This window comes from Hypanus sabinus, chromosome 26 (assembly GCF_030144855.1).
Source record: "Hypanus sabinus isolate sHypSab1 chromosome 26, sHypSab1.hap1, whole genome shotgun sequence".
In the NCBI taxonomy this organism is placed as follows: domain Eukaryota; kingdom Metazoa; phylum Chordata; class Chondrichthyes; order Myliobatiformes; family Dasyatidae; genus Hypanus; species Hypanus sabinus.
The window spans coordinates 13,616,716-13,638,680 of NC_082731.1; the positions used below are offsets into that span (position 1 = coordinate 13,616,716).

Sequence of the window (21,965 nt, forward strand, 5' to 3'; positions counted from 1 at the left end):
GCAACTGTGCCACTTCTGCCCCGACACTCTCGAACTTGCTAGTGTCCTCCACGCAGTGACCCACCCAGCACATTTATTAATTTGTCTGCAGTTTCTGTGTCCCCATTACCATCTCTCCAGCTTTATTTTCCAGCATTTCGATATCCATCTCTTCTACCCTTTATAAATTTGGGGGGAAAACCATTGCTATCCTCTCTAATATTATTGGCTAGCGTGACTTCATATTTAATCTTTTCTCTCCTGGCTTTGTAGTTGCTTTCTGATGTTGTTTTAAATGCTTCCCAATCCTCTACCGTCCCACTAGGTTTTGCTCGATTAATGCCCTCCCTTTTGCTTTTATGCTGTCTTTGGCTTCCCTTCACAGCCACGATGGCCTCATCCACCCTCCACCTTTGGGACGTATCTATCTTGCACCTTCCAAATTGCCCCCAGAAGCTCCAGCCACTGCTACTCTGCCGTTATCCCTGCTAGTGTCCCCTTCCAGTCAACTTTGGCCAGCTCCTCTCTCACACCTCTGGCATTCCTTTTACTGTACTGAAATAGATACATCTGACTTCATCTTCTCACTCTCAAACTACCTCATATTATGATCACTGTCTCTGAAGGGTTCCTTTACCTTAAGCTCCCTAATCAGATTTGGTTCGTTACACAACACCCAATCCAGAATTGCCTTTCTCCTAGTGGGCTCAACCCCAAGTTGCTTGTAGGCATTCTATAATTTCTCTCTTTTGGGGTCCAACACCAACATTATTTTCCTAATATACCCACATATTGAAATCCCCCAACACATACAAAATGTTGGTGGAACACAGCAGGCCAGGCAGCATCTATAAGAAGCACTGTCGACGTTTCAGGCCGAGACCCTTTGTCAGGACTAACTGTGTTAGGATTAACTCAGTGCTTCTCCCTATAGATGCTGTCTGGCCTGCTGTATTCCACCAGCATTTTGTGTGTGTTGCTTGAATTTCCAGCATATGCAGATTTCCTCGTGTTTGCTATTGAAATCCCCTGTCACTATCATAACATTGCCCTTTTGACATTCCTTTCCTATCAGTGGAGGAGAGCAGAGACAATTGCTAGAGAAGAAAGGCATCCTCAGTGTTTTCAGAACCACTTCCTGCAGACTCAGTCACCTACGGACAAGACCCCAAACCTGAGACGGTTTCACAGCCACAAGACTCACCTTCCAGGCAGAGTGACCACCCCACCCCCTTGTTATTCCACAAGGGTAAAAAATCCTCCACTACGATTAAATCTTACGGCTTGAATGGGACAATTTAAAGTTCATTGTGCTGTGTATTACATCTAGTAGGTGTGCTATTTAGTATACCGTAAATACTAAGGGTGACTGATAAGTTCGTGGCCTAAGGTTGAAGGAGTCAATTTTAGAAAACCTAGCAGTTATTTTTCAACATAGTCCCCTCCTACATTTACACACTTAGTCCAGTGATCGTGGAGCATATGGATCTTGGACCTCCAGAAATTGTCCACAGCATGGGTGATTGATAAGTTGCCTAAGGTAGAAGGAGATGAGTTATACAGCTCTCGTTACATGTACGTGCAGTTCAACTCTTCGACTGATTATGCAGAAAGTTTGAAGTTAATAACTCATCAGTTAATAACTCATTGGGGTGATTGATAGGTTTGTGGCTTAGGATAGGAGAAGTGTTATTAGTTTCAAACTTGCTGCATAATCACTCAGAGTTGAACTGCATGTACATGTAACGAGAGCTGTATAACTCATCTCCTTCTTCCTTGAACTTATCAATCACCCAAGCTGTGGACACTTTCTGGAGGTCCAAGATCCGTACGCTCCATGACCGCTGGACTAAGTGTGTAAATACAGGAGGGGACTATGTTGAAAAATAAATGTGCTGGGTTTTCTAAAATTGACTCCGTCTACCTTAGGCCACGAACATATCAATCACCCCTCGTAGGTTACATATTCAGTTGAAATGCATTTGATATTGAGTTCGAGTTCTAGCTAAGCATGGAGGGAGCATAGTATATATAATATTTCAGTAATATTTGAGTTATATTGTAAATATGATGAAGGATTCTATTTTTTTACATCATTTATTATGGGTTATAGATAACACGTATGGGATTGCCATACGTCATTACACCAAGCCACACGTGAGCGCGTCACTGAAGGAAAGGGAAAGAAAAACTAAATGTGAAAGTATCCCGGCTCCTGCGATTTCCTTTGGTTTAGTTTCCGGAACTACAAAACATGTCAGTTACGATCTGTATCGGTGAAGAGTTGACGGAGACAAGGGGGCACATGTGGAGCACAACAGGCAGGATCGGAAGGACTGACCGAATGCTTGTCTGCACCCTGTGCGTCCTGGGGATGTCAGAGACGCTCAGGGCTGGACATGGCTCTCCACAGTCATTGGCCTGTGCTGCAGGGGCAGAGCCAAGCTCACTGCCCTCTGTGCCTGAGGTCCAGCGACCTGGTCAGGGCTGCAACTGGGCTCCAAGTGGGGAAGAATGTTTCTCCTGCTCCTAAATGCCTCCGACAGAGGACAAAGCTGGTATATACTCACAGACATTTATAACGCAAATTAACAAAGAAACCCTTTTTATAGATCAAAATGATTAAAAGCGTTAAACCGGAGGTAAGTCATTGAGAGGAGGTCCCTCCCCTCCACCTCTGAGCTCTGAATTCGAATGAGTGTGGTCTCTCGGGCCAGATTCAGGACTGAGGGGGGGACCCCTGGTGTCGGGGCACCTCCGACAGCCCTGGACCTGCCGCTGTCTCCATGAGGACTGGAGGAGCCACGTCCATCCCAAATCTGTAAGTTTGGAAGTGGAAATTTGGACCTGTGCTCAGACACTGGGGGTCCCGATCAGAAACTGTGCGAAAACCTACTCAATCTGGCCCAGTTTGTTTAAAATTGAGGGTATTTATTGGGCTGAGATCCAGAATGTTAAACTCTAAAGACTGATAGATAACAACTGCAGAAATAGTCCCCACGGTAACAACGGTCTGGTGCTGGGAATGAGCAGCAGCAGCGACTGCAGAATCCCAACCCCACAGGCGTTTCAGCAGCTGTGACGCCGGACACAGCACCATTAATCCTTCTCCCCCTTGTGGACTTGCTGGTGATTCTGCAGCTTGGAAAAGACTTTGAATCCCTTCCCACACTCGGAGGAAGTGAACGGTCTCACTCTGGTGTGAACACGCTGATGCTTCAGTAGGTAAGAAGAGAGAGTGAATGCTTTCCCGCACTCGGAGCAGCTGAATGGTCTCTCCCCGGTGTGGACCCGCTGGTGGGTGAGCAGACCAGAGGACTCGGTGAATCCCTTCCCACACTCGGAGCAGGTGAACGGCCGCTCGCCGGTGTGAACTCGCTTGTGCGTGAGCAGGTGGGATGACTGGGTGAAACCCTTCCCGCACTGAGCACAGGTGAACGGCCTCTCCCCAGTGTGGACCCGCCGGTGTTTTAGCAGGTTGGAGGACCGACTGAATCCCATACCACAGTCGGAGCAGGTGAACGGCTTCTCCCCGGTGTGAATCCGCCGGTGAGTTTGCAGGTTCTTTGCCCAACTAAATCCCACACCGCAGTCGGGGCAGGTGAACGGCCTCTCCCCAGTGTGAACTCGCTGGTGAGCTACTAAGATGGATGACCTGCTGAATCCCAATCCGCACTCAGTGCACGTGTACGGCTTCTCCCCCGTGTGAATACGCTGGTGTGTCCGCAGGGAGGATGACTGAGTGAATCCCTTCCCGCACTCAGAGCAGATGAACGGTCTCTCCCCAGTGTGGACCCGGTGGTGTCTCTTCAGTTTGGCTGAGTGAGCAAATCCCTTTCTACACACAGAGCAGATGAATGATTTCTCTGCTTTGTGGGTTCGCTGGTGTATCAGTAGTTGAGAGGAATCTGCCAGTTCTTTCCCACAGACAGAGCAGATGAACGGTCTGTCAGCGGCGTGAACTCGCTGGTGCATCACCAGATAGGTTGACTGGGTGAATCCCTTCCCACAGACGGAGCAGGTGAACGGCCTGTCCCCGGTGTGAACTCGCTGGTGTTTCAGCAGGGTAGATGACTGAGTGAACCCTTTCCCGCAGTCGGAGCAGGTGAATGGCCTCTCCCCACTGTGAACCTGCTGATGTATCAGCAGGTGGGATGATCGACTGAATCCCTTCCCACACTCGGAGCAGGTGAAGGGCTTCTCTCCGGTGTGTACTCGCTGGTGTGTAACCAGGTTACATGACCGACTGAATCCCTTCCCACACTTGGAGCAGGTGAAAGGCCTCTCCCTGGTGTGAACTCGCTGGTGGGTAACCAGGATGGAAGATCTACTGAACGCCATGCCACACTCGGAGCAGGTGAAAGGCCTCTCTCCGGTGTGCACCCGCTGGTGGGTCACTAGATGTGATGACTGAGTGAATCCCTTCCCACATTCAGAGCAGGTAAATGGCCTCTCCCCTGTGTGAACTTGTTGGTGTCTCTTCAAGTTGGCTGACTGCGTGAACCCCTTCCCACACTCTGAGCAGCTAAAGGGTCTCTCTCCGGTGTGAATTCGCTGATGTATCAGTAGTTGTGAAGGATTTGATAATCCTTTTCCACACTCAGAGCAGGTGAAAGGCATCTCAACAGTGTTATTTTTGTTGGTGTGTTATCGGGGCACTGGAATGCTTAAAGTTTTTCCCCACGTAAGGAATGATGTCACTGGTGTGAAGCAAGTGTTTTAAACAATGGTTACATCTGCAGCCCACTGACCAGACACACAAACCCCTGTGTCAAAGGTAAGATTCCTGCTGGGATGGGAGATTGCTTTGTTTCCAACCATTACCAACCCGAACTGTGTTTCTGACTTCTCGAGTTGTTTGAGGGAACACCTGTTCACTCACTCTGAGACAGGAAGAAAATTTCGTCACAGACTGGATGGGTCAGAGAGCCTGTTTCTGCACTGTAGTGTCTTGTAGAGTTCCATTCCATAATATCCACCTGATTTTACCTCTGGCTGAGCGATTATCACAATCTCTCACAACACCCACAAAATGCTGGGGGAGCTAAACAGATCAGGTGGCATCTACGGAGAGCAGTAAACAGTTGATGTTTTGGGAAGAGATCCTTTGTCATGACTTGAAAGTGGGAAGGAGCCAGAAAGGAAGGTGGGTTGAGGGGAAAGAATTCAAGCTGGTAGGTGATCAGTGAAAATCTATCACATACACAATGTGTGTTTAGTTTCTTTCTTTAGTGCTCCCTTCTCTGGACGTGTTTAAATCTCCATCGACAGTGAGGAATCTGGAACGATCTGTCTTGTGTACGAGTCTCACAGACTTGCCGGTCGCAATGAGGATTGAAACCGCTTCCCAGCAGAGGTATAGCAGGCGAGCATTTCTCCTCGCACGGTTTTCAGCTGCCGATACACAGAGTGACTGTCAGATCTTGCTGTGCTCGAATTGCCATGTTCAGGTCAAGCCCGTCAATACCCTGCCAAAGGAATTCACAAAAGTTACCAGCAGAAAAAAAATGCATGACGAGTAATTTGAGCACCTTTGGCCAACTGTGACTGAATTGGTACCACTCTCAGCTCTGAATCAGAAGATGGGGCATGGTGTGGGTGTGGGTCAGTTCTAATCTGAGCATAAATGACGTCTAAAAGTCATAAGATACAGGAGAAGAATTAGGCCATTTGGCCCATCAAGTCTGCTCTGCCTTTTCATCATGGCTGATCCAATTTTCCTCTCAACACCAATCTGCTGCCTTCTCCTCATATCCTTTCATGCCCTAGCCAATCATGAATCTATCAACACACACAAAATGCTGTCGACAGTGCTTCTCCCTATAGATGCTGCCTGGCCTGCTGTGTTCCACCAGCATTTTGTGTGTGTTGTTGTTAATGTTGACAGTGCTTCTCCCTATAGATGCTGCCTGGCCTGCTATGTTCCACCAGCATTTTGTGTGTTGTTGTTTGAATTTCCAGCATCTGCAGATTTCCTCATGCATGAATCTATCAAACTCTGCCTTAAATGTACATAAAGACTTGGCCTCTACAGCTGCTTATGGCAAAAAATTCCACAGACTCACCTCCCTCTGGCTCAAGAAATTCCTCCTCATCAGAGTTGTTAAAGGATGCCCCTTTATCCTGAGACTGTGACCTCTGGTCTTAGACTCTCCCACCATAGGTAACATCCTCTCCATCAAGGCCTTCCACCATTTGAAAAGTTTCAATTAGGTCACCCCTCAGTCTTCTGAATTCCAACGATTACAGGCCTAGAGCCATCAAATGCTCTTCATATGACAAGCTGTTCGGTCCTGGAATCACTTCTGTGAACCTCCTTTGAACCCTCCACAGTTTCAGAATGGTTTCATGTCTAAGATAAGGGGCCCAGAACTGCTGACCGTACTCCAAGTGAGGCTACACGTTAGGGACTCCTGCACAAGGATTGCAAGTCCCTTTACACCTCAATTGTTTGTTTTTTTTTATCTCCATTTAGAAAATATTCAACCCTTTCATTTCTTCCTCCAAAGTGCATGACCATAGACTTCCTGGCACTGTATTCCATCTGCCATTTCTTTGCTCATTCTGCTCATCTGCCTAAGTCCTTCTGTAGCCTCTCTACTTTTTCATGACCACTTGCCCATCCACCATTCTTCGTATCGATTGCAAACCTTGCAACAAAGCCATCAATTCTGTCATCCAAATCATTGACATATAACATAAAAAGAACTGGACCCTGTGGAACACCATTAGTCACTGGCAACCAACCAGAAAAGGATCCCTTTATTCACACTCTTATTCCCACATCAGTCAGTGCTCTATCCATGTTAATACCTTTCCCTGGGCCTCACAGCTTGTTAAGCAGCCTCATGTGTGGCACCTTGTCAAAGGACTTCTGAAAATCCAAGTACATAGCATCAACTGATTCTTCTTTATTTACCCTGCTTATTTCCTCAAAAAATTCCAACAGATCTGTCAGGCAAGATTTTCCCTTGAAGAAACCATGCTGACTTCGGCCTATTTTATCATGTGCCTCCAAGTACTCCAAAACCACATCCTTAACAATTGACTCCAACATCATCCCATCTACTGAGGTCAAACAAACCGACCAATATTTGTTTCTTCTGCCTCTCTCCCTTCCTGATGAGTGAATTACATTTGCAACTTTCCAGTCTTCCAGAACCATTCCAGAATCTAGTGATTCTTGAAAGATTATTACTAATGCCTCCACAATCTCTTCAGCCTCCTCTTTCAGAACCCTGAGGTGTAGACCATCCGGTCCAGGTGACGTACCCACCTTCAGACCTTTTAGCTTTCCAAGAACCTTCTTCCTAGTAATCGTCACTTCACACACTTAACAACCAATGACACCTAGAACTTCTACCATATTGCTAGTGTCTTCCACAGTGAAGACCGAAGCAAAGTACTTACTCAGTTCATCTGCTATTTTGTTGTCCCCCATTACTACCTCTCCAACATTGCTTTCCAGCAGTCTGATATCCACTCTTGCCCCCTTTTCACATTTTATGTATGTTAAGAAACTTCTGGTATCCTCTTTAATATTATATGTTAGCTTACTTTTGTATTCCATCTTTACCTTCTTCATGACCTTTCAGTTGTCTTCAGTTGGTTTTTAAAAGCTTCCTAATCCTCTAATTTCCCAGTAATTTTGTTTCTATTATATGCCCTCACTTTGCTGTATGTTGGCTTTGGCTCCTCGGTGTGGCTAGGCATAGCTCAAATACCATCTATAAATTTTCTGACGATACCGCCATTGTTCATAGAATCACAGGTGGTGACAAGAGGGCGCTCAGGAGTGAGATATGCCAAGTAGGGAACTGGTGCCGCAGCAACAACCTGGCACTCAGTGTCAGTAAGATGGAAGAGCTGATTGTGGGCTTCAGGAAGGGTAAGATGAAGGAACACATACCAAACCTCGTAGAGGGATCAGAAGTGGAGAGAGTGAGCAGTTTCATGTTCCTGGGTGTCAAGATCTCTGAGGATCTAACCTGGTCCCAACATATTGATGTAGTCATAAAGAAGGCAAGATAGTGGCTATACTTTATTAGGAGTTTGAAGAGATTTGGCATGTCAACAGAAATGCTCAAAAACTTTTATAGATGTACCATTGAGAGCATTCCGACAGGTTGCATCACTGTATGGTGTGCACAGGACCAAAAGAAGCTGCAGAGGATTGTAAATCTAGTCAGCTCCATTTTGGGTACTAACCTACGAAGCACTCAGGACATCTTTAGGGAGCATTGTTCCAGAAAGGCAGCGTTCATTATTAAGGACCTCCAGCACCCAGGGCATGTCCTTTTCTCACTGTTACCATCAGGTAGGAGATACAGAAGCCAGAAGGCACACACTCAGCGATTCAGGAACAGCTTCTTCCCCTCTGCTATCCGATTCCTAAATGGACATTGAACTCTTGGACACTACCTCACTTTTTTTTAATATACATTATTTCTGTTTTTTTGCATGTTTTTTAACCTATTCAATATGCATATATTGTAATTGATTTATTATTAGTAGTATTATTTTTCTCTTCTACATTATGTATTGCATTGAACTGCTGCTGCCAAGTTAACAAATTTCACGTCACATGCCGGTGATAATAAAACTGATTCTGATTCTAGTCATGGTTGTGCCATCTTGCTTTTAGAATATTTCTTCCTCTTTGGGACATACAGATCCTGTGCCTTCCGAATTGCTTCGAGAAATTCCAGTCATTGCTGCTCTGCCATCATCCCTGCCAGTGTTCTTTTCCAATCAATTCTAGTTATCTCCCCTCTCCTGCCTCTGTAATTCCATTTACTACACTGTAATACTGATATATCTGACTTTAGCTTCTCTTTCTCAAATTTCAGGGTGAACTCAATCATATTATGACCACTTTCTCCAAAGGGTTCTTTTACCCTAAGCTCCTTAATCAATCCTGGCTCATTACACAACACCCAATCCAGAATTACCAGCCCCCAACTGGGCTTAACCACGAGCTGCTCTAAGATGCCATCTTGTAGGCATTCTAGAAATTCTCCCTCTTGGGATCCAGCACCAACCTGATTTCCCCAATCTACCTGCATGTTGAAGTCCCCCATGATTACTGTAACATTAGGGTCTCGGCCGGAAGCGTGGACAGTGCTTCTCCCTATAGACGCTGCCTGGCCTGCTGCGTTCCACTAGCATTTTGTGTGTGTTGCTTGAATTTCCAGCGTCTGCAGATTTCCTCGTGTTTATTATTGTAGCATTGCCCATTTTGCATGCATTTTCTGTCTCCTGTTGTAATTTGTAGACCACGTCTTTACTACTGTTTGGGGATCTTTTTACCCCTGCAGTTCCTTAGCTCCATCCACAACAATTCAACACTTTCTGACCCTGTGTCACCTCTTTCTAATGAGGACATAATAAAGGAGCCAGCGTGTAAGACGGCCTGTTCTATAAGAAGAAGACAGACTCTTGACCTCACGATCTACTTCTTTTTCACCTTGCACTTTACTGTCTGTCTGCTCTGTGTTTTCTCTGCTGCTGCACTTTATTCTGAATTCTGTTATTGTTTCACCTTGTACTGCCTCAACACACTGTGTGATGATCGATCTGTATGAATGGTAATGCAAGAAAAGCTTTTCACTGTGCCTAGGTACGTGTGAAATTTCCCATTCCAAATTCCAGGTAAGCCCATAAGACATAGGAGCAAAAACAGGCCATTCAGCCCATCGTCTGCTCCACCATAGCTGATTTATTATTCCTCTCAACCCGATTCTCCTGCCTTCTCCCCATAACCTTTGATGTTGTCATCAGAGCCAATCCCAGACCACGAGTGAGATTGAATTCAGCAAAGCAAGCTGAAGGAACCCAGCTAAAAGGCACACCAGAACTTCACTTCCCCAAGCCATGCTTGTTGAGGCTGATCAGAGCAGACCCAGCCCTGCCTTGCCCTCTAACCTCAGTATTCCTCTTGTGAGTGCAGCCACAACTTCAATCTTGTGGTGGGCATGGAATTAGCCTCTCTTGACAGGACAACTGAGTCGGAGGGAATGTCCCCCTATGTAGGACAGAAGGGCTAGGTTGATCTTAGAGTAAAAAGTTGGCACAGTATGATGTGCCAGAGGGCCTCCATTGTAGTGTCCGATACCAGTTTAACCCTCTCATCCCAGGAAACAGGCTACCCAACCACCGTGAACGAACAGCTCTCTGATCAGCGGTGAGTGCAGCATGAGAATCAGCACTGGGGCATCAGTCGTTTAAAATTTAATAGTAACGACAGGTGACGGGAGCAGGATGTCTGAAGCCAGATTTGCTGACGATAAAAAGACAGGTGGGCAGCCAGCCGTGTGAAGAAGACAGACAGAGTCTGTGACAGGACAAAGATGGGGGGCGCAAGGAGGCGAGAGTCGGCAGATGATAAAAATCCAGGCTTATCCACTCACTTACTCAGATAGAGTAAACCTACAAAATATTGCAGTCCCGGGATGGGGGTCCATCTACATATAAATTACCTGTAGTTCCATTGACTTTACAGCGAATCCACTGACTCGAAAACCAGCTAATGCAATCCGTTATTACAATCCACTGTTCTGTGTGTTTCTCCGGGTCGATGAGGACGGGCAGGGAGGATGAGGGAGACAGAGCTGGGGATGGCGACGGCTTGTCTGCCGTGTTTACGGAGCCGACTCTGACCTTTCCCCGGCCGCGGCGGGGTGAGGGGAGGCCCAGGCCCAGGCCCAGCCTCGGCGTCGATTTACCTCACGACCAGCGCTCGTCTCCTCGGGGCTCCTCGCTCCGCCGCAGCACCGCGCATGTTCGGTGCGCCTGCGCGGCCTGGGAACCGGCGTCCTCCTGCCCCCCGGCTCCTCTCTCCCACCTCCGGGCTGCCGGAGCCTCCAGCCGGCCTGGCCTGGCCTGGCCCGGAGAGCCGGAGCCCAGGTCGGCCTGCAGCGGGAGCAGGGGCACCGATCCGGGGAACAGGCAGCGGCAACGGGTCAGTTTCACCCGAGAGATGGCTTCACTGCAGAAACTGGCTCACCCTGTTGGGAGTCTGCAAATCAAAGTAGATTCACCATAGAGACTCAAGATGGTTCAGTGTCACTGGTGTAAAGGAGAATTAAATCATTGTTACTGATGCAGCACAAAAAAAGATATAAAGAGTAGGATCATGAGAAAACAGAATAAATATAAATACATCAGGTACCAAGATATCATGAACATAGTTTGATTGTATGTCTCCAAATTCAGGCACAGGGGTCTGTATTATCTCGGACAGGAATTGATGAAGTCGTGGTGGTTGGTGTGGAGGGGTAGGTTAGTGTGTGGAAGTGTTGATCAGCCTTACTGTGGGGTAAGTAACTGTTTTGGGGGCTGGTGGTGCAGGTGTGGATATTAGGTGGCTTCCTCGTTGGTGGGAATGGGACAAACAGACCCTGAGCAGGGTGGGTGGGATCCTACTGTGCTTTCTCTTGCACATTTCAGAATATCTGCCCTTGTTGGTGGGTCGGCTGGACGATGGATTGGGCAGTTCTGACTACCCGTTGTACGGCCTTCCTATCCGCTTCCATACCGTGTAGTTAGCGTCTTGAGGCATTCACAGGAAAATAATGAATTTCAATAAAATTTACTTTAAAAACTACATAAACAAAGACTGACAGATAATCTGCAAAAGAAGAACAGATTGTGCAAATAAAAAGTAATAATACTGTGAACAGGAGGTGCAAAACACTTGAAAGGGAGTTTGAAGATTATGGAATCAGTTCAGAGTTGAGATGAGTGAAGTTATCAACAATGGTTCAGGAGCCTGATAGTTGAAGGTGATAACTGTTCCTGGCATGGTGGTGTGGGAACTAAGGCTCCTGTACTCCCTTCCAGATAGCAACAAGAAGAGAGCATGGCCTGGATAGTGGGGGTTCTTGATGATAGAAGCTTCTTTTTACTCAATGGGTGGAAGGGCTTCATGCATGATATCCGCCTCTTCCTTTCCATTTCTGGGCATTGGTGTTTCCGTACCAGGCCATGATGCAATCAGTCTGGATGGTGAAGGGCTGTGGTCCACGTGTGGGTTGCCTGGACTCGGCAGGATTATAGTTTGGCAGAGACTAGATGGGCCAAAGGGCCTGTTGCTGGACTCTAAATGCAAGAGGAATGTACAGAAGGATTGCAGGGTGAACCCGGCAACACAAACGGGTAACCTGCTAAAGGAGGCACACGGTTTACTCATCTTCTTCAGCTGGGCATCAAGGATAAATGACAGGGTCCCATTGCAGCTTTAGGTTTGGCCACGATTGGAAGATTGTGTGGAGGGCAAGTCGCTACGCGACAGGAAGGATGTGGAGGTTTTACAGAGAGTGGAGAGGAGGATGATGAATGAGTTAACTGGACTGGAGAACATGAGATATAAGGAGAGGTTGGACCGTCTCGGATTGTTTTCTCTGCAACCTCAGAGGCGGACAGGCACCCTGATGGAAGTTTCTGAAATCAGAGAGCTGTAGATAGGGATTATCGAGTCTTTCTCCCCGGGGTAGAAACGTCAAACACAAGAGGGTGCAAGGTTTGAGGTGAGAAAGGAAATGTTTAAAGGAGATGAGCAAGGCGCAGCCTTTCACACAGACCCCAGGAACAGGTTGCCTGCTCCCGTGATCTATCAATGGACATTTCACATTTGGGGTGCAAAGGGTTAATTTTAAAAACACACACGAGTGAATCATGGGGACTGGTTAGGGTGAAAGAGAGGGTGATGGCTTTCCTGGGTTCAGAGCAACAAAGACATTGGTCCCAGATATTCTTCATTTCCTGGGTCTCTGGGCCCTGTGGGATTTTAAACTGTACCCACCCCCAGCTCTTTTCAGCACTGAACAATGAAGGAAACTGATTTCTAAATGGCTCGGGGTTACTGCACCACAGGGACCTCAAGCAGGGGAAAACATGATTGGAATGAGGACTGAGAGCAGAGTGACGGCCTATCCCATTCCTGTCAGAGCTACAGAGGGATCAGATTTAAACATGGAAGGAAATTTACCCCATGGGGTGTGTGTGTGTTTGTGGTTCGGTGGAGTGCAGAAGGGAATTGCAGTTGCAGACTTGGGCCGTCCAGCCTGCTTTGCCATTCCATCATGACTGATTTATTATCGCTCTCAGCCGCATTCCCCTGCCTTCTCCCATGACCTTCGGCCTCACAAATCAACCACTGCTTTAAATATACCAGTGTCTTGGCCTCCACAGCATCTGTGGCAATGAATTCCACAGATTCCCCATCCTCTGGCTAAATACTGTAAATTTCTTCTCATCTGTGTTAAAGATATGTCCTTGTATTCTGCGGCTGTGTCCTCTGGTCCTGGACTCCCTTCTTATTTGAAACATCCTTTCGATGTTCACTCCATGAAGGTCTTTCAATATCCGATAGGTGTCAATGAGACATTCCGCACCCCAACCCCATTATTCTAAATCAACTGTAATCACTGATGGAATATAAATAATTCCAACATGTCGGTTCATGGCCTCTCGTGCCTCAATGATGCCACTCTCAGGGTGGTGGAGCAATACCTTATGTTCCTTCTGGGTCGCCTCTAACCTGATGCAATGAATATTGATTTCTCCTTCAGTAAAAAAAAACCCTTCCCCTTTCCTCCTCTCCCATTCTCTGGCTTTTTTCGTCTTCTCACCTGGTCTTTCTAGCAGAGAAAGAGGATTTCTTCCTCTCCAGCTCTTTACCTTTCATACCCACCTGCCCTCACCTATTCCTTCCCCTCCTCGCGTCCACCTTTTTATTCTGGTGTCTTTCCCACTCTTTCCAATCCTGAGGAAGGGTCCCAGCCCGAAACATCAATCTCTTTGTTAATTTTCGCAGATGCTGCCTGACCTGTAGACTTCGTCCAGCTTATTGCGTGTGTTATATAAAATTTGTTCTCTCTCTCTTCCTCCCCCCACTTCCCTCTTTCCTTCCCAAACTTTTGTATCAGCCAAAGAGATAGAAGCCAAAAGCAACAATTTAATATCATATTTAATTCATTTAAGAAACAAAGTTAATAAAATAACATGTACTTTTAACAAAAACAATGTCAGTTATGGCAACGATTTACATTTGCGTGCATTTCCAGGTGTTTCTGACATAATGCTGTAACAAGGAAATAGAAGGAAGGTGGCAATTGGTTCTTGCACCACCTTTCGATAATCTCATGCCTAATCGGCAAATTTGTGATGATGCCAAGATCGGGAGTGTAGTGGACAGCGAGGAAGACCTTCAAAGCTTTCAGCAGGGACTAGAGCAGCTGGGAAAATGGACTGAAAAATGGCAGATGGAATTTAATGCAGACAAATGTGAGGTGTTGTACTCTGGGAGGACAAACTAGGTAGGAGTTACACAGTGAATGGTAGGGCACCAGAGAGTGTGGTACGACAGAGGGATCTGAGAACACTATTTAACTGCAAGACACAGCAACAGAATTAAGCCATTCGGCCCATCGAGATTGCTCCAGCATTTGACCTTTGCTTATCTATTATCACTCTCAACCCCATCCTCCTGACTTCTCCCCATAACTCTTGACATCGTTAACCTCTGCCGTAAATATACCCAGTGACTTGGCCGCCATAGCTGTCTGTGTCACACACAACACTCCAAATTAGGCCCCATCAAAGTCTTATATAACTTCAATCTACAGATTAGATTTTGTCCATTTCAAAATTATCAAGGAGATGAGACTGCTGTATACAGGGCAAAGACTGTTAAATTAATGGTGGGATTGAGAGAAAAAGTACATTTAAGATACACTTACAAAACAGAAGCAGGACAAGGGCAATATTTGCAAAGTCAGAGGTTGCAACAGAACAGGGAAGGTTAAGCTTTTGAGACTGAAGGATTTCACTGACAGGTATGAACTGTCAAACACTGATGAACATTATACACAATGATTTTTTTAGTTCAGTCCTTTTCATTGAAAAGTTTGCATAGGTTTGGCACATCATCTAAAATTTTGACGAATTCATGTACAACAGACGCCCAGAGCACCCTGACTGGTTCCATCACCTCCAGGAGTGGAAAAGTCTACAGTGTGGCCGACACAGCCCAGTCACTCACAGGGAAAGCCCTCCCCATCACTGAGCACATCTGCAAGGCAGCATCCAGCATCGAGGACCCCCAGCACCCAGGCCACGCAACACCGCTCACCACTACCATCGGAGCAGGAGGTACACAATCCTTCGGTTTTCAAGATTTGTTTTCATCAATTCTGATCTATTTCTTTATTTTCCTGTAAATGCCTGCAAGAAAATAAACCCCACAGTTGACAATAACCTTCGACTTTCTGGTACATATTTGGTTACCAAGGAGATTAGTGTGTAATTCCTGGGCCTACTGACGTAACAGAATTTGGGTTGTGTTTTCAGGTTTTAGGAAAGATGCTGTTATGTCATTGGGTATATTTAGAGTAGCAGCTGACAGGCTTTTGATTAGCAAAGACATTAAATGTTACAGGGAGAAGGTCAGAGAATGTGGTAGAGAGGTGCACATGTAAGGGCTAAAATGAATCGCAAAATCTTGGCTGTGGTTTTTAATAGTTTTTCTAAGGCCGTTGACTGCGTTGGTCATGTTACTTGATGAGTTTTTGAGTTCTGGTGGATCTGTAGACAGGTTCCCAGTTATTTCCTTGGGCTCATTCCACAGATTTAAATTCCAGGCTAACAACTGAGGGCCAGTCTGAATCCACAAAACTCATTCGTATTCAGCCCGGAGGAGAAAACAAATGAACCATAACCTCTGTTTAGTTTAATATTGTGATAGACACGTCACTACATATCCTGGATAACAAGGGTTGTGCATTTTACCCTGTCACACAGATACTAGTGAAAACCCCTTGGTTTCCTTGGCTGTGTAAGTCTGGGGAAAACAACCTCCGGCCCTGACAAACTCGTGAGATTGAGGTGCACTCGATCCCACCCCAAACCCCGGTGTGTGTGGATGCTGTGTCATTTCCTACCCTGTTACAAATTAACACCATGAAATAACAGACAGTACACTGAATACGATTAAAGGGATTATATTTATAACTCTTAACTAAACGGTTAGTAAAGAATAACAAAAAGAAAAGGGCCCATTCTAACAGTCAAATGTGCACAAGCTGGAGCTCATCTTGAACTTCTCTGTCACTCACGCGTGCTGGGCCCTCGGTCAACGTGAAAGCATACACCACCTTCTGAACATCGCTCGCAATCCAACAACGGGTCTCCCACTGGATTGTCTGCCACGACTGGTTCTACCCAGCGACTTCTCTCTTCATCTCCTCAAGAACAAAAGCTCCCAGTCCAACCTTATTGTCCTTTGCCAAGAAAACCTCTCGTTAATTGGATGGCACACATTCCACATCATCACTTATCTTCGACAATAACCCAAACAGGCTGAAAGCGGAACAAATAGCTCTTACAGAGCTGGTAAATACCTACAGCTTAACAGTAAGGATGTAAACATGAGCTTTGCCTCTTACCAATTATGTGGCAATATTGATTGAAAGATGCAGTTAGAAACATACAAAACCTACAGCACAATACAGACCCTTCGGCCCACAAAGTTGTGCCGAACACGTCCCTATTGCTCTCTATTTTTCTAGCTCCGCGTACCTATACAAAAGTCTCTTAAAAGACCCTATCGTATCCACCTCCACCACCGTTGCCGGCAGCCCATTCCACACACTCACCACTCTCTGAGTGAAAAACTTACCCCTGACATCTCCTCTGTATCTACTCCCCAGCACCTTAAACCTGTGTCCTCTTGTGGCAACCATTTCATCCCTGGAAAAAAGCCTTTGACTATCCACATGATCAATGCCTCTCATCATCTTATACACCTCTATCAGGTCACCTCTCATCCTCCGTCGCTCCAAGGAGAAAAGGCCGAGTTCACTCAACCTATTCTCATAAGGCATGCTCCCCAATTCAGGCAACATCCTTGTAAATCTCCTCTGCATCCTTTCTATGGGTTCCACATCCTTCCTGTAGTGAGGCGACCAGAACTGAGCACAGTACGCCAAGTGGGGTCTGACCAGGGTCCTATATAGCTGCAACATTACCTCTCGGCTCCTAAATTCAATTCCACGATTGATAAAGGCCAATACACCATACGCCTTCTTAACCACAAAGTCAACCTGCGCAGCTTCTTTGAGCATCCCATGGACTCGGACCCCAAGATCCCTCTGATCCTCCACACTGCCAAGAGTCTTACCATAAATGCTATATTCTGCCAACATATTTGACCTACCAAAATGAACCACTTCACATTTATCAGGGTTGAACTCCATCTGCCACTTCTCAGCCCAGTGTGTGTGGATGCTGTGTCATTTGCTACCCTGATACAAATTAATGCCATGAAATAACAGACAGTACACTGAATATGATTAAAGGGATTACATTTATGACTCTTAACTAAAGGGTTAGTAAAGAATAACAAAAAGAAAAGGGCCCATTCTGACAGCCAAATGTGCACAAGCTGGAGTTCATCTTGAACTTCTCTGTCACTCACACGCTACGCCCTCGGTCAACGTGAAAACACACACCATCTTCCAAGTGTAACTAACAATCCAAACGGGTCTCCCACCGGATCGTACGCTACGACCGATTCTCTCCAGCGTCTTTTCTCTTCATCTCCTCAAGAACAAAAGCCCCCAGCCCAACCTCAGTGTCCCTCACCAAGAAAGCCTCTTGTTAATTGGATGGCACACATTCCATATCATCCCTTATCTTCGACAATAACTCAAGAGGGGTGAAAGCAGAACGGACTGCTCTTAGAGCTGCTAAATGAAATATCTACAGCTTAACAGTAAAAATGTGAACCATTGCATTACACAAGTTTTGCCACTTTGCCTCTTACCAATTATGTGTCAATATTGATTGAAACACAGAAGGGGATGCAGTTGTTGAGAGATTTTGTTTAAAAACAGATCTCAATATAAGGCTACTGCTTTATATGGCACTTCAGAATGAAATACTTGTTTTTTTCAAAAGGTAGAGAAGCATTGACTCTGTGCACAGTTGGATTGTGTTGCTGTCAGTGAATGTGAGAAATATCTGGGAGCCTGTGACGACAGGGAGTGGAAATTTGGGCAAGTGGTTTATCTTGAATTTAAGGATATACTGTTCACTGCTGTCTGGGACGGAGGAGTTCAAAAGTTTGCAACCTTTCTGATTTCTGTTAATCAATCCTCTATCCATGCCAATACATCACCCTCAATACCTATTTTATACAGACCTTTTCATCTGGCAACCTATCAAATACTTTTCTAATTGCAACCTCACTCTTTGTGTTCAGCCAGGGTGCCAGTGTGGAAGCTGCAGAAAAGGTTGACATAAGATCCAGGGAAGGATTATTACAACTCATGTGCAGTCAGCCCAGGTAAGAAAGGACTTTGAAAAGCATAGTTCTCCTTTGCCCAGTGGGGGGGCCACAGCCATTTGGCATTACGGTAGCGTAGTGGTCAGCAAAACACTTTACAGTACTGGGAACCTGGGTTCAATTCCCACCGCTGTCTGTAAGGAGTTTGTATGTTCTCCCAGTGGGTTTCCTCCCACAGTCCAAAGACGTACCGGTTAATTGGTCATTCTAAATTGTCCCATGATTACGCTCAGTCAAATCGGTGGTTGCTGAGTGACGTGCCTCAGTGGGCCTGTTCTAAATATCCCAATACATCAAAAATACGGAGGCGAGATCAGGATGTAACAGAGGCAGCAGGCCACGCACCCCGACCAGGGACAATCACTTCACTCACTTCAAAGTACCATCAGTTGTTAGCTTGTCCTTCTTATTGTGAGTGATGACTGATCTTGTGAATAAAGAATTTGAACACACAGTTTACCAAACAGTCAGAATCTGTAACTGTTTATCAATTCTGTTTGAAAATGGCATTCTGCGTTCAAACCTCAGAACGGTGTGGTGACAGGGCCCAGGCTGTTCTCTCTGAGCGCCGGTAAATAAAGCCTGATTGAGGAATGTGTGCAAGTTGGCAGAGCCCAATTAATCGACGAGGACAGTTCGTTTTACTTAAATGAGGAAAGAGTGATGGACAGCTTTTGACTTGAGCCTTGGTGAGTGAACTCCTGACAGTTGAGGTGTAATGAGGACATCATTCCAAAAGGCCAGTGGCATTTCCAGGCCTGTAACACTGTAGTATTGCAGGTGTACTACGTGTTGTACTCAGTACAGTAGGGTTTTACTGTAATTTTATGTATTAAAAGCACAGTAAATCGGGACAGTCCCCGGCACACATATGGTATAGTGTTCAGCTTAATGTATATAATATCCTCAGAGGGTGGTTACGATCTGGAACAGGGAATAGTTGATGGAGACAGGAACACAACAGGCAAGATCAGCAGGGCTCCTGATCAGAAACCATGTGAAAACCTAGCTCAATCTGGCCCAGTTTGTTTAAAATTGAGGATATTTATTGGGCTGAGATTCAGAATGTTAAATTCAGGCCGAGTTCGAAAGACTGATAGATAACAACTGCAGAAATAAACTCCAAGTCCCCACGATAACAACGGTCCGGTGCTGGGAATGAGCAGCAGGTGTGACGCCGGACACAGCACCATTAATCCTTCTCCCCCGTGTGGACTTGCTGGTGATTCTGCAGCTTGGAAAAGACTTTGAATCCCTTCCCACACTCGGAGGAAGTGAACGGTCTCACTCTGGTGTGAACACGCTGATGCTTCAGCAGGTAAGAGGAGAGAGTGAATGCTTTCCCGCACTCAGAGCAGCTGAATGGTCTCTCCCCGGTGTGGACCCGCTGGTGGGTGAGCAGACCAGAGGACTCGGTGAATCCCTTCCCACACTCGGAGCAGGTGAACGGCCGCTCGCCGGTGTGAACTCGCTGGTGCGTGAGCAGGTGGGATGACTGGGTGAAACCCTTCCCGCACTGAGCACAGGTGAACGGCCTCTCCCCAGTGTGGACCCGCCGGTGTTTTAGCAGGTTGGAGGACCGACTGAATCCCATACCACAGTCGGAGCAGATGAACGGCTTCTCCCCGGTGTGAATCCGCCGGTGAGTTTGTAGGTGCGATGACCGACTGAATCCCACACCGCAGTCGGGGCAGGTGAATGGCCTCTCCCCAGTGTGAACTCGCTGGTGAGCTACCAAGATGGATGAAGTGCTGAATCCCAATCCGCACTCAGTGCACGTGTACGGCTTCTCCCCCGTGTGAATACGGTGGTGTGTCCGCAGGGAGGATGACTGAGTGAATCCCTTCCCGCACTCAGAGCAGATGAACGGTCTCTCCCCAGTGTGGACCCGGTGGTGTCTCTTCAGTTTGGCTGAGTGAGCAAATCCCTTTCCACACACAGAGCAGATGAATGATTTCTCTGCTGTGTGGGTTCGCTGGTGTATCAGTAGTTGAGAGGAATCAGCCAGCGGTTTCCCACAGACAGAGCAGATGAACGGTCTGTCAGCGGCGTGAACTCGCTGGTGCATCACCAGATAGGTTGACTGGGTGAATCCCTTCCCACAGACGGAGCAGGTGAACGGCCTGTCCCCGGTGTGAATGTGCTGGTGCCTCAGGAGGTGGGATGATCGACTGAATCCCTTCCCACACTCGGAGCAGGTGAAGGGCTTCTCTCCGGTGTGCACCCGCTGGTGAGTCACCAGGTTGGATGACTCAATGAATCCCTTCCCACATTCGGAGCAGGTAAACGGCCTCTCGCTTGTGTGAATTTTCTGGTGCTTCTTCAGGTTAGCTGACTCCCTGAACCCCTTCCCACACTCTGAGCAGGTAAAGGGTCTCTCTCCAGTGTGAATTCGCTGATGTATACGTAGTTGAGAAGCTCTCAACAATTCCTTTCCACACTCGGAGCAGGTGAAAGGCATCTCAGCTGTGTGCTTTTGTTGGTGTGTTATCAGGGCACTGGAATGCTTAACGTTTCCTAATGAACATGAAATGATGTCACTGATGTGAAGTGTTTTCAACAATGGTTACATCTGCAGCCCACTGACCAGACACACAATAGACAACAACGTCACCCCTGCATCAAAGATAAGACTACTGCTGGGATAGGAGATTGCTTTGTTTCCAACCATTAACAACTCGAACTGTTTCTGACTTCTCGAGTTGCTTAAGGGAACACCAAGACGGGAAGAAAACTTCGTCATGGACTGGATGGGTCAGAGAGCCTGTTTCTGCATTGAAGTGTTCTGTAGAGTTCCATTCTATAATATCCACCTGATTTTTCCACTGGCTGAGCGATTATCACAATCTCTCACAACACACACAAAATGCTGGGGGAACTAAACAGATCAGGTGGCATCTACGGAGAGCAGTAAACAGTTGACGTTTTGGGAAGAGATCCTTTGTCATGACTTGAAAGAAAGTGGGAAGGAGCCAGAAAGGAAGGTGGGTTGACGGGAAGGAATTCAAGCTGGTAGGTGATCAGTGAAAATCTATCGCACTCACAATGTGTGTTTACTTTCTTTCTTTAGTGCTCCCTTCTCTGGACGTGTTTAAATCTCCATCGACAGTGAGGAATCTGGAACGATCTGTCTTGTGTACGAGTCTCACAGACCTGCCAGTCGCAATGAGGATTGAAATCGCTTCCCAGCAGAGGTATAGCAGGCGAGCATTTCTCCTCGCACAGTTTTCAGCTGCCGATACACAGAGTGACTGTCAGATCCTGCTGTGATCGAATTGCCATGTTCAGGTCAAGCCCGTCAATACCCTGCCAAAGGAATTCACAAAAGTTACCACCAGAAAAGGGAAAAGATGCATTATGAGTAATTTGTGTTTCTTTGGTCAACTGTGACTGAATTGGTACCCCTCTCAGCTCTGAATCTGAAGATGGGGCATGGTGTGGGTCAGTTCTAATCTGAGCATAAATGAAGTCTAAAAGTCATAAGATACAGGAGAAGAATTAGGTCATTTGGCCCATCGAGTCTGCTCTGCCTTTTCATCATGGCTGATCCAATTTTCCTCTCAACACCAATCTGCTGCCTTCTCCTCATATCCTTTCATGCTCTAACCAATCGTGAATCTATCAAGCTCTGCCTTAAATG

The 21,965-nt window shown here is 46.5% G+C and overlaps 2 protein-coding genes across 2 annotated transcripts in view; both read right to left on the bottom strand.

Annotated features, from left to right (window-relative positions):
• The window catches only part of LOC132381580 (zinc finger protein 585A-like), a 42,676-nt gene that overhangs the window by 8,169 nt on the left and 12,542 nt on the right, over positions 1-21,965 (bottom strand). The window contains exons 3-5 of the mRNA XM_059951075.1: positions 19,521-21,631; positions 10,709-10,890; positions 3,082-4,624 (exon numbers count right to left, since the gene is read on the bottom strand). Of these exons, the coding sequence (XP_059807058.1) occupies positions 3,082-4,624; positions 10,709-10,890; positions 19,521-20,786 (2,991 nt within the window). The 5' untranslated portion in view covers positions 20,787-21,631. The remainder of the gene's footprint in view (positions 1-3,081; positions 4,625-10,708; positions 10,891-19,520; positions 21,632-21,965) is intronic.
• The window catches only part of LOC132381581 (uncharacterized), a 206,082-nt gene continuing 198,047 nt past the window's right edge, over positions 13,931-21,965 (bottom strand). The window contains exon 29 of the mRNA XM_059951077.1: positions 13,931-17,006. The gene's annotated coding sequence lies outside the window, so the exon portion shown is untranslated. The remainder of the gene's footprint in view (positions 17,007-21,965) is intronic.